A 26,746-nucleotide genomic window follows, 5' to 3' on the forward strand; every position below is an offset into this window, starting at 1 on the left:
ACTCAAATAACTAAGTGTTATTGTGCTCTGATTAATCTATGTATGTATTCTAATTTAGCTGATGAATGCATTCAGCCAGCCAGCCAGCCATTTGCTGTGCATCTTGGGCTGACAAATTGTTGTATTGTCGTATTCTGGCTCCTCTGCTTTTTTGACAAGTACTTGACGCTTTTGCCCCGGCAGCAGTGGCAATCATAATCGGGCAATGCGGCAACAATAAGACTCTGTGGCAGCATCGCATTGTATGTAGTTTCATTCGTTTTATTCGTTTAAATTCAATTGACTTTGAATGCTCCAGCAATGAAGGCAGCAGCGAAATAAAAACACAAACACTCAGTCACACAGCCACACAGCCATACCAGCCACATCGTTGTCGTCTGTCATGGAGCAATTTTGAACGCTGCCGGCGAATACGGGCATCGGGCATCGGGCAACGGAAAACGAATGAGGGTCAATTAAGCCAATTTAAATTTAATAAACTTATGTATTATGTGCAAGAGGTTACTAGCCGTACACGACTTGCAATGATACACATCTACATGCGGACGGACTGGGAGGCGGGTCGGGAAATTGAACAGGAATTGTAGAGAAATATTTATATTTTTCGGGGGAGGAAAACATTTTGATGAGACAGCTGCCACAGAAGGTTAAGTATCTCGTACAGATATTAATAACTCAGAAACTAAATGATTAAGTGCATAGTTCAGAACACAATAACCTCACCACCGAGCGGATGGAGGCATCTTCGAGCTGTCACTTGTGACAGCGATCCAGAGAAAGTACTTTTGCACTAATTGACTTATCATTGCAGAGCATGGTGCCACGGAATCCGAAGATATCTCGAGATCAAGGGTGAATATTGGATGTTTAAACTAGATGTACAGTGTGCCGCCTACTTACCAAGTTCGCTTTCCTAAGTACTAGTGCCGCAGGAGTTAGGTTCGTGTCCGCAATACCTCCTGCTGCCCAAGTGCTTATTAAAGCGGCGAGTTGCCCAGCAAAAGAATACACGGTACTCAGTGCTTCGATTCCATTTAGTTATAATTTAATTGTATTTAATATTTCTCCTAATAGTTACAAAAACTAGGCTTGACAAATTATACTAATCTTTGCGTTTGCTGTTCGTAGCGCACGAGTATCGCCTGCCGCCGCATACATTTCGGGATTAAGTGGCAGCAATTCTCTAAGATACATACACTTTTTATTTAGATACATATACTATCCTCAAGCTGTAGGGTGCCCGCTCCAGGGAAGAAACGCCGCTGTAACCTCAGCCTGAGTTTAGAATTCAGGCCTGAGGGCTTCGAGTGCCAAAGTGCGAGGCTCTGGAAGGGACACACACCCTTCGGATCGCTCCGAAGATTTTGTACATATGTTGCGGCATTGCAATTGTTCTATAAATGCTTAATTTAATCCTAGATGGGGGCAACACAACGTACATCGGAGCAAACGGCACATTTCGTCCTCACAATAAATTATGAACTATATACAGTTGCCGGTTCGGAGCGGTTAGACAATTTCAAATTACAGGGAGAATCTCGGAGAACCGAAGTGGAGGAGGGCCAGAGTACCGGGGTACCGGAGCACCGGAGAACCGGAATTCCGGAATACCGGAGTGCCGGAGAGTTCCGGCCTTCTGTATAATCATGTATGTACATATCGCTTAGACCGCTAATTAGGACTACTTAGGTCTAGTTAAATACACGTATGTGGTAGCTACACTTAAACACTCGAGTTAATCGAAACGAAAATCAATAGGTAATACTTTCATAGAGGATATGGACATGATATTCTCACAAATGCGACTCCCGCAGTACTCTGCCGGGAACTCTGGAAGAGTGCAGGTCCTGTTCAGATTAAATGGATATATATTCGTTTATTGGTATACTAAATATGGCGTAAATTAGTTGCAATCGGCCTGCTCAGTTTGCTTATGTTTCTTGCATTTTTTGCGCACAACAATGATCTCGGGTTAGCTTAGCGAGCGTTAGGATGTCGGCGATATGTTAAGTTGACAGCGTTTGTTTTTCGGAATAGGATAGGGTGTACGGGATATGGATCTGGGTTCCAGGATATCGGGATACTGGATATTGGATATGGGTGTGTAGGTGAAACGTTAAACGATATGTTCTTTAGAAGTAGTTTCGTTCACTCCTCTCTCTCTCTCCACGAGAATATATTCCTTATCTGGCTTGGCTTAATTACAACAACAGATGACAACGATTATTTACAAAACGAGTGTATTGCAGTTACACTTTTGGCATTGCATTAAGTACACAAGATGCTTACGAGCTAGGAGAAGTCTTTCCTCAAACCATGCGAATAAATACGTCTAGCTGCTAGGATATTATTCGATACGATGCGGTACGATACTCATGTATTAATACATTTGCCACTCTATATCATTTGGTTTTTTGTACACTCAGAAGTAAGTATGGGTGTGGGAGCTTTATATACAACTTTCCTGTATGCGATTCGAGGTGGTGACGATCTCTGGACCGGTGCGAAATCGGTACTCGCTCAGCGACGACGTCACCGACGGATTGTTCGGACTCAGCAGACTGACCTCCATGGGCTGGGGCGTCAGGTGGTACGAGGACGTGGGCGTCGAGGTGCTCACACTGTAGTTCAGCGAACCCAACGGCGGACTGCAGGTGGTGATGCCCTTTTTGTTCAGTGTAGCATAGCTCTGTATGGAGTGCGATTTTTGGAGGGGAGAAGAATGCATGAGAGGAAAGCCCCGAAAGGAACACCATGAGGTAATGTATGATATAACCATCACCGAAAGCCTTAAGCCTAAGCTGTCAAAATATCGAAGTCAAAGTTATCAGACTTTATAAACTCATATCATATTGTGGTTATTATGAATAATTCATAAATATTAAAAAGTTATCTATGATCTTTGTGAGAAACTGATAGTTTCGATAACTTAATCGACATTTTTCCAGCTTTAATTCTAGATTTTAATACTCACGATTTGCTTGCTGGGCCGGAAGGTGTAGTGCAGCACCTCGTTCCCGGAGCTGCTCATCAGCCCGATGCTGGACAGACCCTCCGCCGCCCCCATGCCCACGTCACTGCCGCCCTTCGTGAGCTCCGTTTCCCGGAGGTAATCGCGCTGCATCAGGCGATTCGAGGGGCTTGCAAATCCTGGCGGGGACACCAGGCTCTTCAGCGGACGTTTTTCTGCAAATGCGTAATTAAGGAAACTTAATGAATAACTGATGATGAGTTGCAACGAAGGTGATGGTACTCAAATAGATTTAATTTAAATATTGCTTGGTTGACAAGATCTTAAAGGAAAATTCTTTTGCAATATGTAGTGAATTTTATTTTAATTGTTTAACTAAAAGGTTATTATTCCCGTGGAGATCCAGCAAGCAGTGATGGGTACTCACCATACTGATTTGGTATAACATCGGGATCGGTGTCGTCTATATCGGCCTGATCGGCCATGGGACTGTGCCGGTTCCTTGCATTTGAGCGGAGTGTATCGCCTGGCATGGCCACCAGGCCAATGGGCGAGCTTCCCTTCATCCCGCCATCAAGGCCCACTCCCACGCCTCCACCGCCCACATCCCCGAGAGCGCCGCAGTCGACCGCGTTGCGACCATCACAGTTGAGGGGCAGGAGGCTGTGGTGCGGCTGGTGGTTGCCGGATCCGTCCGTCTGAACGCCCGGATGCAACGGGTCCAGCTGGCAGTCCGCCGGAATCGTGAGCTGCGTGTGCTTGGCCACCTTCAGATTGCTGTCGCTGCGCCTGCAATTTAAATGGGGCCATTAGAGCAAAGCCGCAGCCATTAGCCATTAGCATGGTTTTGGTGTCCGTACCGATTGGAAAACCTCCGGTAGATGGCTGCCAGCATGATGCAGAAGATGGCGAACAGCAGACCGCAGAAAAGGGTCAGACCCGCCAGAAATGGGGAGAGGGGCATCGAGAGGCCGGTCGAGGCACCTGCGAAATGCCGCAATTAAATTATTACCACATAATTCCCAATTACTTGGGTTCTTGGGCCCCAACCGCAACTCACCTGTGAACTTGGCCACGCCCTTGAAGTTGATGTCGTCGATTATGGTGGGCTCCGAACGACCTTTGGCATTTACGGCGAATATCACCATGCGATAGGTGGCCGCCTGGTCTAGGTTGTCTATCACAAAGGTCACCGGTGTATGCTAAATAATTTCGGGTAGAAGAAAACCCAACAAAACAAAAATTATAATTACTTTCAGAAGAAGTTTAAAAACGCAACAATGATTATAAATTTCCCTGAATTTCTCCTCCTTTTCTCCTCGCACTTTAAAGGTTATTGAACTTTAAAAACGCAGCATCCAAATTCAGTAAAAAAATTAAAAAGCGTCCTCTGAAGGACCTTTGCACTCTATGGATAGAAAAACATCTGACCACTAGGAATATATGCAAATGATGCTAATAATTTACTGCAAGTCTAATGCACATTAGCTTTTAATCTCCCAAAATCCAACAAAATAATTTATTTACGGAGTTACAAATTATATTATTTTTTGGCAACTTAAAAATGTAAGCACAGCCCCAAAGTATACAATATTTCCATCCGCTTATCTCCTGCTGTTCTGAACACTGCGAGGCAATTAATTACTTTAAACCCCCATTGATTAGAGGAAGTCGCCGATAAAGTTGTTTAATGGGTTCGCTGGGTAATTAAGATTCCCGTGCTTATTAACCCAATTCTGAAGCTTACCGAAACCGTGATGTTCCTGGCCAGACGCAACGTGTTCAGTTCGACCAGCTCCAGCATGAATCCCTGCGGAAGACCTCCGTCGAATCCCTCCAGGCAGTCGACTTGCAGCGAGTCCACCGACTGATTGGTCACCGAGCAGTTCTGCAGTGGAAACGGCCGACCTGCGGATAGAGTTACGTCCACCCCGATTAACTGGGATAATGCTGATGATGATGATGATGGTGCTGTTGGGTGCTTACCGGCTGCCACAATTTGAAACACGCAGGGACTCTTCTGCGTGCCAATGGAGTTCTTGGCCCAGCATGAAATCGTGCCGTAATCGAGGTCCGTGCTGGGTGTGTAGTTTAATCGCGACATGCCGGTCTTAAAGGATATAGATAGATGCACAGGTAGTTAGCACTTTCAGAGTGGCTGTCCTTCAGACAATCCTACCTCGCTGGAGTGCAGGCGAGCTGGCAGCTCAGTCTGCTCGCCGGACGAATTAAAGGTCCACTGGAAGGAGTCCGCCGGCGGCGAGGAGTCCACCTCACACTTCAGGGGCAGGGTCTCGTGCTTGAGAGCGCCCAGCAGCTCCTCGTGGTCCGTGGCACAAATCGGGGCATCTATCGGAGTCAAGTGGGAAATTAGAGCGCTTATTGAAATATTTAACGGCCATCAAAAGGATCGAACGACATGACAATGCAGCTTAACAATGCACTTAGAACATTGGGAGTCAATTAAAAAGGGAAAATATAATTTAATTTGGTCTGTAAGCGAATCAAATCTTTTTCTAAATAATTAGTGTTTTAAGTTTTCGTAAGCGACATATTAACCGATCTGATTGTTACAATAATAGATACTTTCTCCTTGAGTAATGTTTTTATCTTTAAAATGTATTAACAAATCCAAATGAATACTGTAAGAAATTAACTAACTTATAAGCCAAAAGAATCTCATTTCTTTTGTGCGCCGTCGTAATAACTAAACTGCTTTTTGCCTGTAATAGACCTTAAACGGCCTGAATTAATACCGAATTTCGAATTTGGCTGGCGCATTTTGGGCATGGCGATGCCTAAGCCAGGGGCAGAATCCCACCCATACTCTCTGGTCATTTGGAATATCACTCGGTGCCAGAGTCAGATTCAGAGAATTCCGAGGAGGAGGCCGGGCAAGTGCCAAGGCAATGCATTCATTGCGCCATAATCTTGGTCATTAACGTGAGTCGTAAGGGCTGCGGGCTGGGGATTCTGGGGGAGAATGGTTATGTGCAGGGTACTGGGGCCGACACACCTACTCTGCCTTTGTTCTTGGCTTTCGGCCAGAATATAACACTGAGCCCCGTACTCGAAATACATTAAGAGCCATTCAAACTCAAGGATTAAATTGGAAATTACAGAGACGTTAGTTCAAAGCCAAACTTGGCTAACTTCGATGGTGGCCCAGGGGCGTAGGGGGTGCCGTTTCGGGTGGGGACGGTTGGGATTTGGCTGCGATTTACTTACAGCGTATGCGCAATGTGACCGGATTACTGGGGCCCTTGCCCTCCGAGTTGACAGCCAGGCAGGTGTAGTCGCCGGCCGAGGCACGTGAGACGCTCTGCAGGACCAGCGACTGATCCGACAGGATGACACCAGCGGATATGTTGTGCTGCAGCTCCTTGCCCTGCACAGGAAGAAAAAAGAGAGGAGAAACACGTGAGCCACTCAGCGTTTTCGTCTAGAGTAATAAAACATCTAACCCACAGGGCGTATGAGCGATATAATACTCATTTTTTGAGCTTGGCTCTGGTAAAGTGTTAATTAATGGAAACTGAGTTCTGAATATTCAGAATTTTATATCACACCATTTTATATGGCATACAATAATTAGCACTTTGAATATTAGTAATATACTACCGTGAAGGTATCTTAAAAGTTGAATTTTAATTTAAAATCTTATTGTCTGCACTTTCTTGCAGTGACTGAAGTATTTGACACCCATTATTCAGGGACATGCTTACGTTATGGAACCAGGACATCTTGTACGGCTTCGGGTTCGCCAGCACAATGCACTCGAAGTACGCATCATCGCCCTCCTTGATGTCGTCGGGATTCAGCGAGGAGCCAATCTTGAGCGTGGTGGTCGGCTGGTCTGTGGACACATGGGAGAAACGATTTTTTTGCAATTAGACTCCACCCGCTCTCAGAATTTGCCGCATCTTTTGCTTACAATGGACAATGAGTCGCCATTTGTCCTCGATGGCGCTGCCGTCGATGAATTGATTTTCTGCCCGACATGTTAAATATTTGCCATCGTCCTCGCGTCCGGGCGTAAACGTCAGTATACTTAGAGATTGATTATCGGGTTCATTAAACTAAAAAAGAAACGCAAACAGAGTCCATTAGGAAATGAATAATGAAACGGAAGCGGACCGAAAGTAACCGAACGGAACGCAACGGAACGGAAAGTGAGAAAAGTAAAGAAAATCGAGCCAAGGCCACGAAATGGAAAGGAAATTTGTGGCAATTATAACCGACGCACACACTACACAATATTAATTTGTGTTTAATTAATGAGTTTGGGACTGAGCGAATTCACGAGTCATTTACGAGCCTGGGCTTACATTCTTGGTTAGCTTCTTCAGCTGCTTGCTGCCTTTCCACCAGGTGATGAGCGCCGGCGGCTTCGATCCGGAACTCTTGCACTCCACGTCGTAGGTGCGATCCGCAGACACGAATCGATCCTTGGTGAGTATGTGCACGGCAATGGGTTTCACTGCAGAACAGAAGAGAACCATTAGCACTTAATTAGCATATCCTTGCGGCATTCACTCACGATTCACGTCCAAGATGACCACCCGGTTGTTGGGTGGCGTCAAGTTCGTGTTGCTGGCCACGCACATTAGCCGGGAATTGAGGTGCTGCCTGCCCACATTTGGGTACGACAGGTGGTTAATGGTCTTGCCATCGGGCCGCTGCTCGAAGGACTCGTCAATCGCCGTGTTGTCCAAATACCAGGTGACATTGGGTCGCGGCCGACCTGAAATTTGTTGGGTTCAATAAATAATGGATGCAGATAAATGAATTATTTACCCAACAAACGGTTGAAAAATATAAAATGAAAATCTTAAGACAAGAACAAGTTGTCTTTAAGCACGCCAAGTATTTCTGCCATCATTAAAATTACAGCCCATTTATAATTTGCTTATATTTTATAGGAATAACCGAAACATGCTGATGTTTAATTCAGTACTTTTTGCTAAACCCTTTCAAGTGCATTTTTATGTAATTTGGCTTTAACCCAACATAAAAACGTAACAGACATTGTTTAAAAATTTGTCCTGTCCATGCATAGAACATGCATGCTTTTTTATTCCAACAAAATCTCTTACCTCCTGAAACTTCGCAGGACAGGACGATGTCGTTGCCCTCGCTGAAGGACTCCACATTTCCGGCCTTCTCGTGCCTGTTTTGGCCATAGATTATGGGTCTGTCCGGCGGGACGATGACGGTGAGGTTGATCTTAAGATTCCGGGTGGGCGAGTTGCGGAAGTCGACGCGACACCGATAGACGCCCTCGTCCTCGATCCGGATGTTGTCGATCTTCAGCTGGGCGGGATGGGTGGTGCTGCTGAAGTGGGCGCGAGTGCCAAAGGCCGTGGGCGAGGACCACAAACGCGCCTGTCCAAACTGCCGGCCCCGCACATCGAAACTTTAATTGGAGAGGTTTCAGCGATAATTATATTAAATCAGAACATAATATAATTTGATCAAAAAACAAAAGTCACTTATTAACCAATTTATTGGATGTAATTAATAAAACCATTGGGTAAAATATCAATGCTTCTGTTTTCCACCTAATAGTCGGTCGGAGTTTTGGAATTGCTGTGAAATTCTAACGAAAGTGTTTTTATGGTATATACCCCCACCCTCCCTTGACTGCTTTTAAAAGTGCATTGCAGGGGTAAATCACAAAAAAACATTATTTACACAATATCAAATTATGCCCCAGGGTTAGCTCTTTGTGTTTTTTACGGATATAGTACAATGAATTACTGTGATTTACCGAGTATTTGAATTAGCTGCTCAAATAACCATTTCTTCTTTTTACTTAAACTTATACCATAACCTTTAGTTTAAAATTGAAATCTTACTGTAATCTCGAACTTACTTGTAGATGGGTTCGCCATCGCCCTCGCGGAACCACAGGACCATATAGACGGCGTCGTCCCGCTCCTGCGGCGAAATATCGCAGGGCAGCATCGCCTGTCGTCCAAGGACACCCTGCACTGTGGTGAGTGGAACCGGTCGGTCCAGATTCTGCATGAGCTCATCCTGTTCTACGTAGGTGCTGCACACCTGGCTGATCCCAGACAGCATGAGCAGGGGAAGGAGCAACTGCCTCCAGGCATTCGGACTGGGGAATGGATGGGGCGCAGTGGGCTTTTTCCGACAGCACGGCTTCCGATCCTCCAGCTCCTCCCTTTCAATCAGTCGGCAAACTACTTGGTATGTCTCCTCGTGATGCATGATTTTCGCTTTCTCGTTTACTCAAACTAATCGCTTGCTAAGACTCTTCCTTTGACCTTTATCATAGCCTTTGATAGATTATCGCACTTTCATCCATGATGCGAAGCTTGTGGGCGAGCAAGGGGATTCGTTGTCCTTTAGCTGCACAATGCAATAATTCAAGTCATAAGTTACTTTACTGATAGATGAAAATCACATGCTTATTCATTTTCTAATAACATTAGTTGATATGAATAAAATTAGTGGCTTGAGCACATACATCGCGCCCACTTTAGCTCAAGAATTTAAAAAATATTAGTCACATTACTAGAATAAATATTTTACTTTAACAATTATTTTAAAAATTCCTAGCTGTCATTAATGAATGTAATAATGTTAGAAAACCAATAAAATAAAATGCATAGTTCGATGACAATACTGAAAATATTCCCCTCCCAGTGAATAGAAAGTAAATATTCACGAACCAATTTTGGGAATCATTTAAATTTAAACGTGCTATCTTGTGGCCTTTGTGAATAATTGGAACGCATTATATTTGTGGAACAGATAGCATAAGGTCTTTTACCTTCAACTCCATTTACCATCAATGAAGCTCGAACATTTCAAATATTCCTGTGAGGAAAAGCAATTAAGATATGAATCGTAGCATTAATAAGCCCCAATTCGAGCACTCAATTTGCAATGAAAATGTTTTACGATGCATTCAAAGAGGTTCCCATATGCAAAAGACTATTAGAACGATCAAAATGATTGGTAAACTTTATTTGGTCAGCTTCAAGGGCATAAATTTAAATATTTTTTTGTTAAACGTGCCTTTTGTCTGCCGGGGCACAATTAATAACCGATGTCAATTCCATTCATCTCGCTAATAAATCAAATGTGTTTAAGAGAACAATGCGTTCTGGGATCAACACGTCCCACTCATTTTCGCGATTTTATGGAGTCTCTTTAGAAAGTCAGTTAAGTGTAACTAACAGCTTTATGGAGGTAATCACGGCAAATGTCTGCTCCTAGAAATACTTATTCATACCTCATCCGAGGAATGGGGCTCTTAGCTCATGGCCAGGTTGGAATTCATGACGCACTTGCGGTCAACTCACTCAATTTGCGGCGCTGTATGTCAACGTAATATCTTTAAAAATGTGAAGTCATTTGTTTGGCACATGGCTGACATTGCCAAAAACCGAAAATCAAAACTGACAGGGCGAGAAAAGTGAAGTGAGCTGTGCGGATTGTGGCCAAGAAAGTCTGGACCTGATTGGCCAGACAGTTGGAGTCGTAAAAGATGATGATGCTGATGGCTAGAATGTCAGGCATATGGCCAAGATGCCCCCATCTACGGCTAAGATCGCCCTCAACGATAACAAAGGGTAAAGAGTTATGGGTATTTCTCCAACAAATATCCGAGATTCCAGACAAGTGGCATAGCTCATGCTCATATGTCCACTCAAAGTTATGGGCCTAATGCCCCTTTATGGCCATTTAATGTTATAACTTAATTAATTATTACGATATTCCTTTTTCCCCAGGTCGAAAAGAAGAGCTGCTCATAAATATGCCGTCCGCAATTTGCCTATGAATGTGGTAGACAAACACTTGGCCCAGAGACTTCAGATTCAAGACGGTTATGATAGGGATAGCTTACAAAGATACCCTGAACCGAGGTCTAATGACTATTTCATCAAATTCATAGATATATTAGAAACTATAGCAAGCAATAAAATATTCAAAAATTAAATCGAAATACAATCATATCAATCAAGTGCCTATTAATTACATGTATCTTTTAAATCACCCAACTACCTTTATTTTGATGGATTTCCAAGGGTATTTTTGGGCCCCGCTTTGGCCCTTTTAGTTCTGCCTTTGTTAGCCACTTTTGGTCAATTCCAACAAAATATTTTGAATGCTGACAAACTGACCCCACCAAAGAGAACCGGTTATCTCGACGAACTTGAATTCTTCGCTATTTAAAATTCATTAGCTTTTATCTCTTTTTATTGCCACATAGAATAAACAATAGATGCGTTGATTTATTAATTATTTATCTCGTTTTTACTTTACAAATAATGAAATAATATTTCCATCTCACAAAAAGCGTTTGTAAAGCAAACAAAGTGCTTTTCCGATTGTTTGGCCGAAGGTGTCGCATTCAAATTCGAAAGGCCCATCAACTCATCTAAGCCCCAATCATAAACAGGAATTTAGATGTACACCTGTAATTTCAATTTCCTGTACGCTGGCTGCCACTTAAAGTCGCTAAGCGATTTCTAATGGAAGCAATTAAAACGTCAGCCCCCGCCAAATATATTACCCTTTCTCCCAGCGGAGAATCCGCAGAAGTCGTAAACTTGATTTCCTATGCACTCAAATCGGTGGCCCCATGGGCGCTTTGTTCGCACATGGAGGTGCGAATTTTTCAGCCTGAAAGCAGATCAAAGATATTTGCATACTCCAACGAACTATAACTAGGGATGCCGTACGACTATCTGAGGGGAATCGGAGGTGTGTGAGGGGCTCTGGGCCCCTCGGACTCATCGTCGGCATTAATAAGTATAAATAACTCTTTGATGGGCGGCCGGTCGTGAGCTGGCCGGCGACTTTGGTTTGTTTAGTTTGCTGGCCATTTGTACAAAACACCTTTAGCTTCTACACGAAATATGACAAGAAATCAACCGAAACCGGTTTCGGCATTCGATGTAATGTGATTTTTGTGAGAAATAGCCAGAAAAAAGACCCACACTCGGAAAAATGTTGTCCTCGGCTATTTAAAAAATATTGGTAAAACATATTTAAGTAAAATATCATAAAGAATAATTTAGCGTTAAAGTTCAATAAACTGTATGTTTATTCAAACAACATTTTTTTAAAGAATAGATTTTTAAGTTTTATTTTTTGAGTCCTTGAAACTCAAAGATAATTTGCTCAGTTCTATCGAAAAATCTATTGCTGATAACTACAAAGCTTAGAAAGAAATATAATTCAATATGATGAAACGTATTCATTGGAATCTTCTCTTTTAAAAATTCGTGAGCATTTCTAATCTGAAAAGATGTGTTTTTCGACTTTTGACTTTAATACGATATAACTGGTTTCACATTATGGCTAAGCAAACACAATGGTTTTAGTGGATTTCTTCTGTTGTTGACCATTAGCTATTTTTAACTAAGATAAATTTTTAAGAATTAACCATTATTTTTCTTGCAGTGCATAGGAAAGCCGAGGAAAAGGCAGCAGTGTACGGATACGCCATGCTTGAAATGCTAAAAGATGTTTGTGAGCCCCGTTTGCTGGGTTGCCGATGTTGTCTCTGTTGCCGGTTGCTGTGGTGTTGCTAATTAAGATTACAGACATCGATACTTTTCGGAAAGCAGTGGCACGTACACATATGCTATAGCCTTTAGCCGTCTATATAGTATAACCCGATATGCGAGTAGCAAGATGGCCAGAAGCAAAGGCAAGGCAAGGCATCGGCTGATAGCCTCCCTAAAGTGCTACATCAACGCCGAGTGACAGCGATGAGGCTGTGGCTCCTGGCTTATTAATTATGTAGCTTAATTTGCGATTATGCAGATATGCATGAGCATAAATTTTAAGGGAAATAAGCAGCCAGATAACTCACCTGCTAATGTATGTGCATATATGCCGGCCGATTTCATTCAATATTCCATGTTGTTTTTATACTGCCCTGCTACAGTTTGCTTCGCTTTGTTTGATTTCGATTCGATTTCGACTATGCTTTTTTGGTTTGGCTTGGATTTGTTACTTTGTTTTATTTTGTTGGCCAGCTAGTTTTTTCGTCTAATGAGCCACAGACACGCCGTCTGAACGGATGAATCTGCGATGAAACCGAAAGAGATAGATGGTTAAGAAACCCGAACCTCTTAACGAACTTGAAACTCGCACAAAAACCAACTGCACTCCTAATTGGCCAAGATTTACGTTTCGCACCTCCCTTGGCAATTTAGTTTTGATTTCGTTAAGCTCACACTTCATTTACTATATATCCATACGTATACATATATGTATGCACTATCCGCACGTTTGTCATTGTGGCCAAGTGTAATCAAGTGCCGTGGAGGATCTCTCGAATCTGCTCTCGTTTTGACAACTATTACCATAACAAATCAGCGCGCCTGCCACTGACAGGGCCAATTGAACTGAACCGCACAGGGAGCGACGACAAAAAAATATTTACACGGCGCCCGACTATCGTAGGGCCGGGTTAAAGGGACATTTGGAATGATTGGTGGAAGGAGTCGGGATGGGAGTGGTTCAGGGATCAGGGGGACTGGCAACGAGTCACCAAACAACGACGCCCGTGCCGAGGCCATATCCTTACAGCCTTGTAGTCCGTATTCCTTCTCTCTGTTTTTTTGTATGCCACAGTCGTAAATTCCAATTATCGACGAACTCGAGGCACGGCACCGCAAACCGAGCAGCCAGCCCTTCCTTCGAGTGGAGTGGATCCGCTGAAGTGGTGGCAACTGGAGCTGGGAACTGGGGCGAAGGGGAGGGAGCTTGGATCCGGAGTGGAGCGATTTTCAAAGTCAGCCGCGGCAACGTTTGTTGCTATTTTAGTCTGCCGGGATTTTCATAAGATTTTTTCCGCTTTTATAAATATTTCTTTTTCCATGGCTAATCCTTGAGGTTTCAGACAGACAATTCAGCCGCCCTTTATTGTCGGGGTTTTTAACAAAATAATTTAAATACTTTTACAGCAGTTCTTGGGGGTTTGGAGGAATGCAATTATATAAAGGCTTCGAACTATTTTACGCAAAAACTCAGCAGTACGGAATTTGCTTAAATATTTAACTGCATTTCAAGTTTAAACCATGACCTTTTTCTTATATTTTTATGAATTTATACTCAGCACTTAAAGTATTATGATAAACTTGAAAGGGTCATTGGAGTTAGTAAGCCACTGAGTAACTTCATAAGTTTAATTTTTCAATAGCTTTTTAGCACATGTTTAAGTCAGCAATTGAGATTTCGTTTTTATTGAGGAGATTTTGGTAAATACAAGGCCCATTAGAGATTCGAGTGCTGTTGTAAACCGGTAAGATTTAATCCGACGATGCATTACCACTTGGCCAATGGTTGGGATTATACTTGGCTTGGCTCCTTGAGGCCACACACTTTTGCGATTGGTTGTATTCATTCATTAGGGGTATATTTGCATTTATCACTTTCGACGGTTTTGGGGTTTATGATGGTTTTATTAAGCACTTGGCCACCAAATCCTGTATCCTGAGCACAATGCCAAACACCTCTTCGACGGCTACTCACACAGATACACCGCACTTGTGCGTTTGCAGAGCCGACTTCACTTGTGTGTGGGTGCGAATGCGCGTTGGTGTGCGTTACGTTGCGAGTGTGTGAGTGTACGAGTGTGTCCGTGTTTCGGTGTGTGCGTGTGTATTTGTGCGAGGGAGCGCTTTAAATGGAAACCCTGGTGCGAACGGATTGGGCTACATTTCCACTTGGACCGCTCGCGTTTTCCGACAGCAACATGTGTACCGTTATAGCTTCGCGTATCTACTGGATTCCCATCGTCGGAGTTCCACTCGTCGATGCGTTTTCCTCGCGACGTCTGCTTTGATTTGAGTTCGAAACTCGAAATTCGAACAGCCAGCCGAAGAGAAATGCCCGAAAGAGCGAGCCACACGAAACTTGGCATACGATATTCGGATCTTTACAGCGACCTATATCGTATGCCTATGCTTTGGCCCTCCTGCTTTAAAGTCCACTACTAAAAGTGGTATTGACAAATTTCCTCTTCTTACGGGCCTCCAACAAAGCACCCACCAACCACCCACTTTCTGCTTATTTATGCGTAAAGATTGCCCCTCAATCCGGAGATATTCGCTGCGATGGGCGATAAAAGTTGTCGCTGTAAAAGTAATTAGAGCTAGACACGATTACACCATGTTCCATATCGGCAGCAGATACTCCCTGCTTAACAGATGAATAATCGTTTTGGCAAATATTCGCGGATGTTGTTGGGGGATTTCCATAGCTTTTAAAAGTCAGTTCAAGTTAAGTTAGGCCCAAGTATTAGGCTTGCTTGATTTGAAAGGTTTTGCCTAGATGATAGAATACATTTTAATTTGCTATTCAACAATGGCGAAACTTATAAGGATATTAAAAAACCTTTATTTATTGTCCATTTAATTGGACTTTTTATTCTTTGTATGTAGTACAATAGGTTACCACTATTTAGGTTATTGATACATTTTAAAATACGCTTGCAAAGGAAACTTAAACAAATTGAATTATAATCATTCTTCGATTTTTCGTAATAGTGTTTTTAGCCTAAATACTTTATTTGAAAGAACATCTTTTAAAAGACTTTCGACGAAAAAGTTAAGAAAAGATTTTGTTTTATTGTTTTAATGCAAACAGCCGTAAATGGATTATTTTTGTTTAAATTTGTACTTCCTGCATGCATCCGCCTCCTATTAAGAAAAATCACACCTTAGTACACAGCAAATTAAAGCCAAGTAAAATATTTTTCAAGCACTGGAAAATGGGGCCTGTCGGAAATGAGCCTTCGCGATGAATAATAATCCCCTAGACAGCCAATTGGAAATTAATTAAATCGAACAATATTTGCTCGCCTGAATTATTCACTTATCAATCAATGTGTTTATTCTTTGACGAAACAAGTCCATAAGTCTGTGCGGCTTTTCAAGTGGATTTCCATAAACTCCCCGTACACATACAAGTTTGGATATATATATATATAGGCGGACATACAATATATTTGCGGCACAACATTGCGCCTTAATTCAGATTCGACCAGAGCAGATGTTATTCATCATGCGAGTGCTGCATTGTTGTTCTTTATCAAGTGATTGATGCGCAATATCCACACAATTTGATATGGAAAGGAAGTAGTAAAGAAGCGCCCGAGCAATTTGCGCCCGGCCAAAACCAAACCAAAAAGCCAGAGAAAAATCCCCGCCGAGTGCAGTCACCTGGTATTGGGGAATGGTGAATGGAGAATGGGGAATCGAACTCCATTGGGTGCCCGTGCCTGGACTCGAATCGATTCCCCTCCCGTTTCTATGGAATATGCGTCGGGTCGGTGCCGTGCTGGGCATTAAATCGTTAAAGTAACATATACAAATTAATGCAAACAAATACACGAGTGCCGCATGAAATGCATTCGACTCCCAGCCATTTCTCTCCAATGACCTGGCCGTTCGATGGTGCTCCAGATCTTGTCAATAGTTACGACTTTCCGATGTGCCACGGAATGCTAAACAGATCAAAAGCCTGGCACGTGAATGCGCCGCGCCGCATCCCCCAAGATAAACCGACTCCCAAATATCCCGAAAAACCTGGACTGACAGCCACGAGGTGTGAGAATTCTCAAGTGAGATGGCAGTGCACTCAGCCCCAGTCGCCAGCACACCCGACTCCCACCACCGCCCACTCCCAGAAGTCCTCTTCCAATACACTGGGGAAAAATAGTCAAAAATAACTAATTAGATAAATGCAGCACTGGAACTAAACTATAATTGATTGTCAGTCTTGTTAGCCCATAAATAAAAACATAATTTGTGCTGTCATTGAGTTTGGAAAGTTTTGAAATTAAATTTAAGTTCATAAGCGTGGAAGTCTTAATTATAAAATTTCAAATAATAAATTCAAAGCATTTCCTTGTTAATCATAGATAATTTTATAATTACAAGCATTTTCCTTGAGTGCACAAGTAGCAATCTGCTACCGTTGCCGCAGTCACATTTTCCACTTCCCACCGACTTGGCTTTTATTTTGGACTTAGCACCAGGGATTTGTGGCTATTTTTGGCACCGACTGAGAAAACTGGGAGTTTGGCCATAAAATAGGTGTGGTCATATCATCAATAAATATTCCCTGACTGGCCCGCCGCTGCTGTTCAATAAAAAGAAGAGCAACGAGCAAATTAAGAAGAAATACAGGGAATGTTTAGAAATTGAACGGAGTTATGCGGGATGCAATGTAAAAATAGCGAGATGTATCTGCGCCACGTAAACAAACCGCAGCAAGAGATACATCTGTGTGGCTAATGGATCGCGTGCTATGTGGGATGAAATAGAACTGAATAGATGGGACAGGAACAACTGCAAGCGATACTCGGGGGCGATTCCTTGGAAACTCGAGTCCATTGTGTATTGTGAGCTGTGAGCATTTCCATTCGCATTTGCATTTGCCGGGCATTCGTCATGGGTCTCATCAGCATCTGAGATACTCGCACTTCGGGGATATCTATGCAAAACTGGGCGGCAGCTGGAGAACTGGAGACCGGGGGCAAAGGCAGCTCAGCTACTTCGGCTTAAGCGTTTAAAATCCCATTTCCACATGCCTTACATGTGTTTTACTCTCGGCTCCAACATTTATTATACCAATCGCTGGAGGAGTGTCTGCGACTTTGTGCTTCTGGCTAATTTACATACGAGCATGCCAAATGTTGGCTTTGTTTGCCGTCTCATTCGTCGTTTTTCGGCGTGTTTGCGCGTTGTATCTGGCTAACGAATTGCTTGTCGAAGGCAGCAATTAATGGCTGCATCGCACCGATGACTTAATGACAACTTCCTAATAAAAGCCAAAGAATTTAATCAATCTATTAGGCGCTTACAAGCCAATACATGCAATTATTTGGCCATTAAAATTAGCATATCAAAAGGAGCGGAGCACGGTCATGTAAGCCCAATTCAAGTCGAATTCGGTGGGAGGACAACCAATCCATAAACATGCAATCAATTAGCATGGAAATCACACGTTTGAATGAGTTATGGAATCGTTGGAACTGCATACCCAATGAGTTCTCCGATTGGAGCTGACCTTGTAACTAGATCTCTGAGCTGTTTCTGGGTATCTGCATCTCGGCCCCATCCACATCCACATCCGCGATGTTGCCGTGCTGCGGCTCATTAGCGTTTATGGGGAATAGATTCCGCTTTCGTCAGGAGAGGATCCCGCCGAAATCTATACATCTCATCGATTTAACGCTCAAAACAAACGCACACGGAGCCCCGGGCTCCATGGCCAAATACGTGCTTAACAGTAACATTTCAATTTGCAATTTTCGACCCGCTGTCTGTCTGTCTATCAGTCCGTTTGCCGGTAAATCCGTCTCTCATCTCCTCCCGTCTCCCATACATCTATTCTGGGTTCTGGCCTGGTTTGTTTGTAGGTATGTCCGCTACGCACTTGCCACGCCCTGCATGCTAAAATGTTTTTCAAACATGCAAAGATCACTGCCACAAACGCAAACGCTCCTCCATTCACATAAATACGCGGTACACTGCAATAAGCGACAGTATCAAATTCTATCAAATTAGAAGTCATTAAGTTTTGTAAACTTAAGCACGAATTTGATAAACTTAAGTACAAGAATATTTATCCATAAGGATCTTTAGCTCATAACTTTTTTAAAACCGTAATGCCTAACAGCACTTCCTTCTAAGAAAGTTTTAAATAGCATTGCTTACTGCTTAATAAATAATCAAATGAAGGTGTGCACATTTTTCTTCAAGTGTATCACGCAAGCACGGAGTTAAAGCCGACTGGCCGCCACAGAAACCGAACCCTTTGACATTGTTTTGGTTTTTGTTCTGCGCTCGACCCGTGCGATATATAATCAGAATTCGTAGGCACGCATTATTGAATGAGTTTCCCCCACCAGCTGCCGCCCTCGGAAAAAGCGGGGAAAAAAGAATAACGCCGATGTCGTGCCTTATATGAGATTCAGAATGGGAATGAGCGCTTGTATCCGAGTATCGTATCCGTATCCATCGCCCGCTCAACGTATGCTACGCAGATAAGATACTTTATTGACATTGCGTGTCTAAACACTTTACCGCTACGTTAGTTATTGTTCTTGTCGTTTTTGATTGCGATTGTGCGCTTTAAGCCTATTTGCATACTCATATTTCTTCATTCGGTGCGGCTGTGTGCGTGTTTCCAAACCACTCACGACCATGTGTATCTGCCAGATAGATTTGGAATAGTTTTAATCTGAGAAACACACTATTTATTAGAAATTGATTTCGGCAGGTGACACGAAAGTGGATTTATTTGTCTGATTGCACACATGTAGATTAGTGCATATGGAGTGAGGCCTTCACCTCTGAGTGAAGTAACAGAAAAAAGGTGTAAAGTTATTTGGGCTGGAATTTACTTAATTTAAATATATATTTTCAATAATGTCTTAATTTTCTTCAACTTTATTTTGCAAAAATATTAAATAAGAAAAGTGTTATATGGCGTCGTATTATACCTGGTTGAAGCCAAACTCCGCCAAAAGTTAACACCCAGATCAAAACTAATATCTTAATTGAGCTTACATTCAATCAGGTTTGGGGCTTTTTTAAGGGATTAAAATTTATGATCGCACTTCATCATTAAAGGGCTATGAAACGAAGCAGAGGAGAGAGATTATAAATTTATGGATCTCATTGATATGTATGAGACAAGTTTTGACATTCGCCCAGTTTCCGGTTATGTTTGATCTGTTTGAAAGCCAAATTAGGGCCTAATATGATCTAATTTGGCTTGTGGTTTCAGCGCTCCTTAATGGCGAGCACGTTCATTCAATAAATTTTGGCACAATAGACAGTGTTTTGTGCCTATGACGTTTTCTTTTAGTCATAAATTATGTGGCTAAACAGAATCGGTCGCCAAAGAGGAAAATCAGTGCCTCGCACAGGTGATGCAAGAAATAATCAATGCAGCTGGAAAGGAATGTAATACATTAAGGTACTATAAGTACACTTAGAGAAAACGGTAGGTGTAATGTTTCCTACAAATAGCTGTTAAATTACTGATGTTAATAAAACTCTCTGTATATTTTAAAGAAGATAACTTCCTTGCAAATTTGAGTGACCCAATCACTTACACAGTCAAATCTGTTAGAATTCCATCTTTATTTCATACAATCCCATAGATTTTTTCTCGGCTCTGCAGATAATGGACCAATTGAGAGCGGGCATCCAACGAATGCCCACGTCAAGTGTCTGTCAGAGGCAATGAGGATGACGCAGTCGCCCCAAATCATTAATTTCAGAAAACGTGACTTTTTTGCCATATGTTGAATTCTAATTCCACTCATTAGGCGGCGCACAGGGTCCGCTGCCATTCTAAACATAACTTCAAAAAGGTGCAGACTGCACTTGTGACACGTTTCGTAATCTCTTGGCGGAAAGGCTTCTTTCGCTGGCATTTTCCATTTTCCATAAGCAGGCGACGGCGAACCGCAAACCACAAGCGCCACCGCATCCTCGAAGAAGCCCAGTTACAGATTCAGATGCAGCTAAAAAACAGAAACAGAGGCAGTAACATACACAGATACAGATACTCACATGTGTATTTACAGATGCAAAGGCAAATACCTGCATCTAAGTACACCCTGCAAGTGGGCGTGAGAGGGGGGGCGTGGCAGGTGGTGCTGGAGGACTCCTCAAGGAGATGCTATTTCCGCAGCGGAAGGCAGCACATTTGAACCCAGCCAGTGGCAAATCTAAGGGGGTTTCAGGGGACAATTTTCAAAATTCTACAATTAAAAACAAAATAACTAAATTAAAAAAGGTATATATATTTTGCTTCATTACAACTTAAATTTCTAGCTTATAAAGTACACGAAATATGAGCTGTGTAAGAGTTCAGAGCTGTCGAATTTCTCAAGCTTGGCCACGAAAAATGTCGGCCTTAAAAAGGTCTTAATTGAGTTTTGGTCTTCTGGTTTCCATTTGCCCAGCTGTGAAATTCCTAGTGCCAGAGTCAGACCGCAATATCTATAAAATTAGCCAGATATTCGAATGGAAGCCCCCATTAGAATATTTTTGGTGTTCGCCCCTGCCACAGCAACAGCCACCTACCCACTTTTGTGCCCAGATCCTGGGACAGAGTCTAATTAAAATAAGCTAGCTGCCAGCTTCGCCCAACTCGAGGCTAAGAAAGGTCGCGGATTAGTCCGACTTGGCTAGTTGCAGTTGGCATCGTTGCTGCATAGTTGCTGTTGCAAATTGCAAATGCAAATGCAGATGCAAACACGCTGCATAATTGGCCATTTCTGTGTGCAGTTGCCGCACATCGTTCTCAATCTTAATTAACAAATATACAAACGAATAAAAGTGCGAGCGCCAAAAAGGGAGGAGCTCTTGGCTGGCTGAGGTTCTGGATCTGGACTACGTGGAGGAAGGATGGGGGAAAGACAAAAAAGCCCGCCACCATGCGACATAAAATGCAATTTACGACTTGTCATAAAGGGAGACCCGCCATATAGTAAATCATTTTTTATGTAGCCAAGAGTCGGGAGAGGACATCGCGACCATAAGTAGCTGGCCGGACTACTAAAAACGCGAATAAGCCACGGTTAGGCCGAACATAAAATCCTTTAGCACCTTTCGAATCCGAGTGCCGAGGATGAGGACGTGGTCGAGGACGAGGACGAAGGGATTCGAATGGAATGGCTCACCGGCTAAACGCGAAATTTACACAATCAACAAATGACATAAAATTGTTGCCAAAGTGGCGCAAGAAAAGGAATAAATTGCATGACAAATTCCCAAGGCGCGGGTCCAACACGAATGATGAACGATGATTATAAGGCAAAAGGAAGCCAGCCAGAGATAGAGCCCATTTCAGAGGGTTTCGGAACGGATGGATGGATGGCGGGATGGATGGATGGGTAGAGGCAAAAGGACAGGAGCGAAACAACATTTTAAGTCCTCGAATTCCAACATGTGGAGCAATAATAATAATTTTATTGTTTTAACAAAGGCAGCAGAAAGTTGTTTGAGCCACAGCTGAGCGGCTTTTAAAAACAAATCGCAAGGTGAGCACGGCCTGAGTCCTGGCTTCCTCATGGAAACGGAATGAAACAGTGGCAACAGTGGAAACCGTGGAGGCACGAAGGCATCCTGCGAAGCCAGGACCAGCAGGACCCCCAGGATAAGTGCCAGGCAAGCGGAAAGATACAGAGCATACCCGTGCATACATATAAAAGCGCTTTTTCGCCAACAACGCTGCAAAATGTGTAAAAAAAAAGAAGCGTCGGGTAAGAAAACAAATATAGCAATGCCAGGAGCAGGAGGATGAGGAGGAGGTGGTGGCTGGGGGCTGGGGGCTGGGGGCAGCCCCCTAATACGACCCACACACACATAACTCCACAACACGAAAACAAATAAAAATGGCGAAATAAAGCTGAATAAGATCTGTAGCGAAATATTTTTATTGCCATTTTGGCGACGTGGGTGGGATGTATCTGTATGAGCGCCTTTACGATATAAATATAAATATAAATAGGAGAAAGGTACGCCGGCTAAGGGTGAAGCACCCAGCACCATAATTTACGCGGCCATAATTTGTCATTAAAATCTTCCCCAAATAATTTTATGTTGAAATGCAAATTTTAAATATACGACTCTTTCATGCGAACACAAATGCACAAATACCAACATATCGCCGTTTGGGTACGTAAATACAAATGGTTTCTATAAATTTCATCCAGATAGGAGCAGCAGCGGCAGCAGGTGAGGAATGGCTCCGGATTCCGGACTGCTAAGCCCGGGAGATTGCGATTGCCTTTGTGGCCTTTGATTTAGATGCATGCGCTGCGGGTAATTGACTGGAACCATCCAAGATCCAGCCAATCTCCCATTCCCGTTCCCATTCCCACTCCCAATCCCCTAATCCTGTCCAAGTCGTTCATTTGCGTAAATATGTGAGTGCGGCGCCGAGACTTGTAGATTGAATTTTTGCATTCGGAGCAGCCAATCCATCATACAGCTAGCTGCTAAATTGAATCAATTATGATTAAGCTGGCAAAACACAGATTTCAGTGGATCACAAATGAGGATTGATACATTTAGGCAGGAAAATGTACCGGAACATATTAAAGAGTATCTAATAATTCTAATATATTTCCCTGATTTCATCCCATCTGCAACCTAAGCCGACAATATACTTTTACTATTTCCCAGACACCACCAATGTCAATCCCATTTTCGTAATTTATTTCCAGACAATTGGCAAATCAATAACAAAGTTATATTCCGTTTACAGCCGTTTTAACTGACAATTGCCACACATGCTACACATTGTAAATATTTTATGCTACCCGGCAAATATTTAAAGAACTTCACACTCGTGATATGTGAACTCAACTGGGTGAGAGACTTGTTTTATGGCGGACTGACGGGTGCCAAAAGCAACAATCTTTGTTACTACACTTGTGTTTAATCTTTATGGCGCCTCCAGACTCCAGCCACCACCTAAAAACTGCTCGAGTTTCCTACCAGTTTGCTGAACTAAATCATAATCACGGAAAACGTTGGGTTGGCAAATGCTGCGTGTCATTTGAGAGCACACATCATAAAGCAGCAATTAAGACAATGTTCAAATCATAAGCGTCAAAAATGTCATAGAAAATGCGTAGGACAATAAAAAGAAAAACACCCATAAAACTGTGCAGCAGACCCAGAAAGTGAGATGATGTAGGTGAAGGTATGGGGTATGGGCATGGGTATCGGATCCCATCCTAACCGGGAGTCAAAGAAGAAACGTTGCCATCGCTCCACTGCTAATTGTCTGTCAAAATTCTATGCACAGTTACGGAGATGAGATAAGTGCGTAGTAACCGAGTTGAATGCACAAGATATCAGACGTCCTCCTTCAAAGGGAATGGAAAAAACGCAGCCAGGATGTTCTCCTTGGGCAAGACATTCGCCCAGAGGGAGTCCTGCAGGAGTCCTGCGGAGGATGTAATGAAACAGCCACAAAGGAGCACAGTATTCTTTGATGAAAACGAGCGATGAGGCTGGCATTTAAGTACGTGAATTGAAAGCTGCTGTCGAAAATGAGAAGTGATTTCACTAGTTCTATTTCCAGGAGGTTTAGCGAAGTTCTTACAGTTGTTTTTATGGTTTTTGACATCAAAAACAAGATCTTTTACTTTTGACAACCATCATGCAAGAAGTCTTGATGAAATCGATAAATATCTTGACAAAGTGTCCTAATAAAAATAATGAACAACTGGACGGACCCAATAGCCCTTTAAAGAAATAACCCTTTGCTTTCCAATTCGCTCAAGAAACGAGGGTTTTCGCATTTAAGGATGCAATCATCCCTCGAAATCAGAAGTTTCCATCGCAATCCAAACACTTTGCCATCAGATCGGCCCACCACCTTTTGCCTTGCCAATTTATGAAGTTTTATACTCGTGACTATTTACATTGGCTGAAACACTATCACCGAAAGCCAGGAGATGATGCTGTCGAGTGCTTATCGCCCGGCACTCTTCGTAAAGTGGAGAAATATGTCAAGTCAGTGGCAAATATTTGGGCCAAATAATTGACTGACTCTCCGAGTCGAACAGTATCAGTATGAGTATGAGTGTGAGTGCGAGTGCGAGTGCGAGTGTGGGAAATGGACTGTGTAGTGTGTGCAAGTATCTTCTATCACTCCGCTGTCAGGCCATCTTCAATCCAGTCCACTCTCGGCAATCCCATTTCGATCAAATAGATGTCGCAACAATCACCGCAGACCGCACACATGAAGCATTCGGCATATATGAAAAACAGTAGCCTGTCGCCCGTAAAGGAAACGGAAATGACTCTTAGCAGCAGGCTAGCGGCGAGTCCATATCCGTATCCGGGATTCCCAATTCCGGATTCCGGGCTCCGGACTAATGCCGACCTAAGGCAAATATAATTGCGTGTGTGTTGTATTTCGGGACATTTGCATGCAGGCGTCATCTGGATGGGGTTTTGCGGTGGTCATCTGTTCATCTGGTCAGAAAGACACAAAGACACAAAGAGCCAGAGACACAAGGACAACGCCTAGGCCAAAAGTCCGACAATTGTGCTGAGTCCGGGGATTCCCCGTCCGATCCACACATCATCTTCCGGGCCGGACAACTGCCACTACAACTACAACTGCATACGTGCCCAACAAAATATTGATTTAAATGAGTTTCGGTTTCGGTTTTCATTTCCCATCGAGCAAAACTCGAGCAATCAGCAAATTGTGATGCTCAATGGTCCCACTTTTTCCTCGAGCACTTCTTCCAGTGCCACTCGTTATAGCCATGTAATTCTGTTTGTGCCTTCTCCGGCAAAAAGCGCATGATAAGCAGAATATTGCACATCGATGATGAGCTTCATCCTGCCCGCCTTCCAAGGATGTGGGGGTGTGCGCCTCTGCCGGAGGTGAGATTTATGTGGCCACGGGGCAGCAGCACTGGGGATAAAAGTGGAAGAAAGTTGTAACAGATTCTCTGAAAAGACACAAATTTTCAAGAAAATTGTTATTTAAATCAGCACAAATACTTACATTTTATTAAGTAATTAAAAATGTTTTAGTTGCATTTGAGTATTTGTTTTGCATATATATTTTTATTATATTTATAATGCGTCGTTCAATTATTTTTATTTCTACAAAGAAAAAGCTTGAAAATAGAGTTAAATTGCTATTGTAAATATAGTCTGTAGTACTTCTACATTTTTAATGAATCATTTTTACTTTTGTGCGATATCGTTCTTAGTGTTTCCCCCCGAAATGTAGATCGTTTCTCTGGCCTGTCCCACTGTAATTAAGGCAAATCACATGTCAAGGTCCCTGTCAGGACCATAAGAACACGTCAATAAAATAAACTACAGTTTAAAGTTGCCGCTTCGGTTATAGTTTAGCAGCTTTATTGCCGCCGAGGGCGTTCGTATGCTCAGATGGCTTTTTGTTTGGGGCGGTCGAAAAGTGCGAGATATACCAGAGATACCCGGACCAGATGTCCAGAAACTCTTGAGTGTAAATAGCCTGAAAAACCTTTTGGAAGTTTGCCTCCTTTTTTGGGGGTATGATGGGTACGGCTAGCTCGGTAAGTTCGCAAAAGTCATTTGAGGCAGCAAAGCCGCAGACAGTGAAGCAAAACGAAAGATGTTGTAAAAGTTTTGGCTTAGTTTCGTTTACCTAGTGGCATAGAAAAAACTGTTTGAATATAATTCTAATTTGCATATTATTTGGCTTTGGCTCCGGCGTCCTCCCGTTTCCCATTTGGAGTCGAATAGATGGATGGATGGCGGGGGATGGAATGGAACCTTTTCGCGTACATAATGGGCTGGAAAATCTTATACAAGGCAACGCAATCTGCAGGATTGCAGCGGCCACAAAGCTCTTAAAGTAATTAGTGGCATAAATTAAATGCCCCAACCCCCCGAGTGGACTTCTGCCCCGAAAACAACAATGGGCAATTGTTTGAATGACCCTTGTGCCACTTTTAATTGTTGCAATGCTGCGAAACTTTTCGACCTCACCGGCCAAGGCGAAAGCGAAAGAGTTGCGGAAAAAGGCCTCTAGCCTTTTTGTCACCGCCGTGGAAAATTGAGGGTAAGGGGGAAAATGGTGGAAAATCGGGGAGCGATTTCCTCCCGACGCACTGCAACAAAAGCGACCGCGGGGCATAAATAACTTTTTTTATGCGTTTCATATGGGCTTTTTATGTGGACAGAAGGTCGACGCACAAGCCACGCAAAAATGCGCCCAAAATGAGGAAGA

The 26,746-nt window shown here is 43.0% G+C and overlaps 1 protein-coding gene across 3 annotated transcripts; it reads right to left on the reverse strand.

The window, feature by feature from the left end:
- Nucleotides 1-1,446: 1,446 nt before the first annotated feature.
- Nucleotides 1,447-14,734, reverse strand: LOC117143494 (hemicentin-1). Of its 3 annotated transcripts, none has more exons than XM_033308209.1 (17): nt 14,495-14,734; nt 12,828-13,043; nt 8,847-9,346; nt 8,068-8,387; nt 7,512-7,715; nt 7,300-7,451; nt 6,906-7,050; nt 6,697-6,827; nt 6,200-6,359; nt 5,151-5,320; nt 4,958-5,081; nt 4,719-4,879; nt 4,032-4,173; nt 3,832-3,955; nt 3,399-3,760; nt 2,975-3,186; nt 1,447-2,689 (listed from the first exon to the last, which is right to left on the reverse strand). In XM_033308209.1, the coding sequence occupies exons 3-17, from the start codon at nt 9,203-9,205 to the stop codon at nt 2,450-2,452; spliced, it is 3,006 nt and encodes a 1,001-aa protein (XP_033164100.1). In that variant the 5' UTR covers nt 9,206-9,346; nt 12,828-13,043; nt 14,495-14,734; the 3' UTR covers nt 1,447-2,449. The 3 variants fall into 3 exon arrangements, with proteins under 3 accessions (XP_033164100.1, XP_033164101.1, XP_033164099.1); XM_033308210.1 differs by having other exon boundaries at nt 1,447-1,847; nt 14,292-14,734; XM_033308208.1 differs by having other exon boundaries at nt 14,292-14,734.
- Between the last annotated feature and the right edge of the window lie 12,012 nt (nt 14,735-26,746).

The sequence above is a fragment of the Drosophila mauritiana genome, chromosome 3R (assembly GCF_004382145.1).
Source record: "Drosophila mauritiana strain mau12 chromosome 3R, ASM438214v1, whole genome shotgun sequence".
In the NCBI taxonomy this organism is placed as follows: Eukaryota; Metazoa; Arthropoda; class Insecta; order Diptera; family Drosophilidae; genus Drosophila; species Drosophila mauritiana.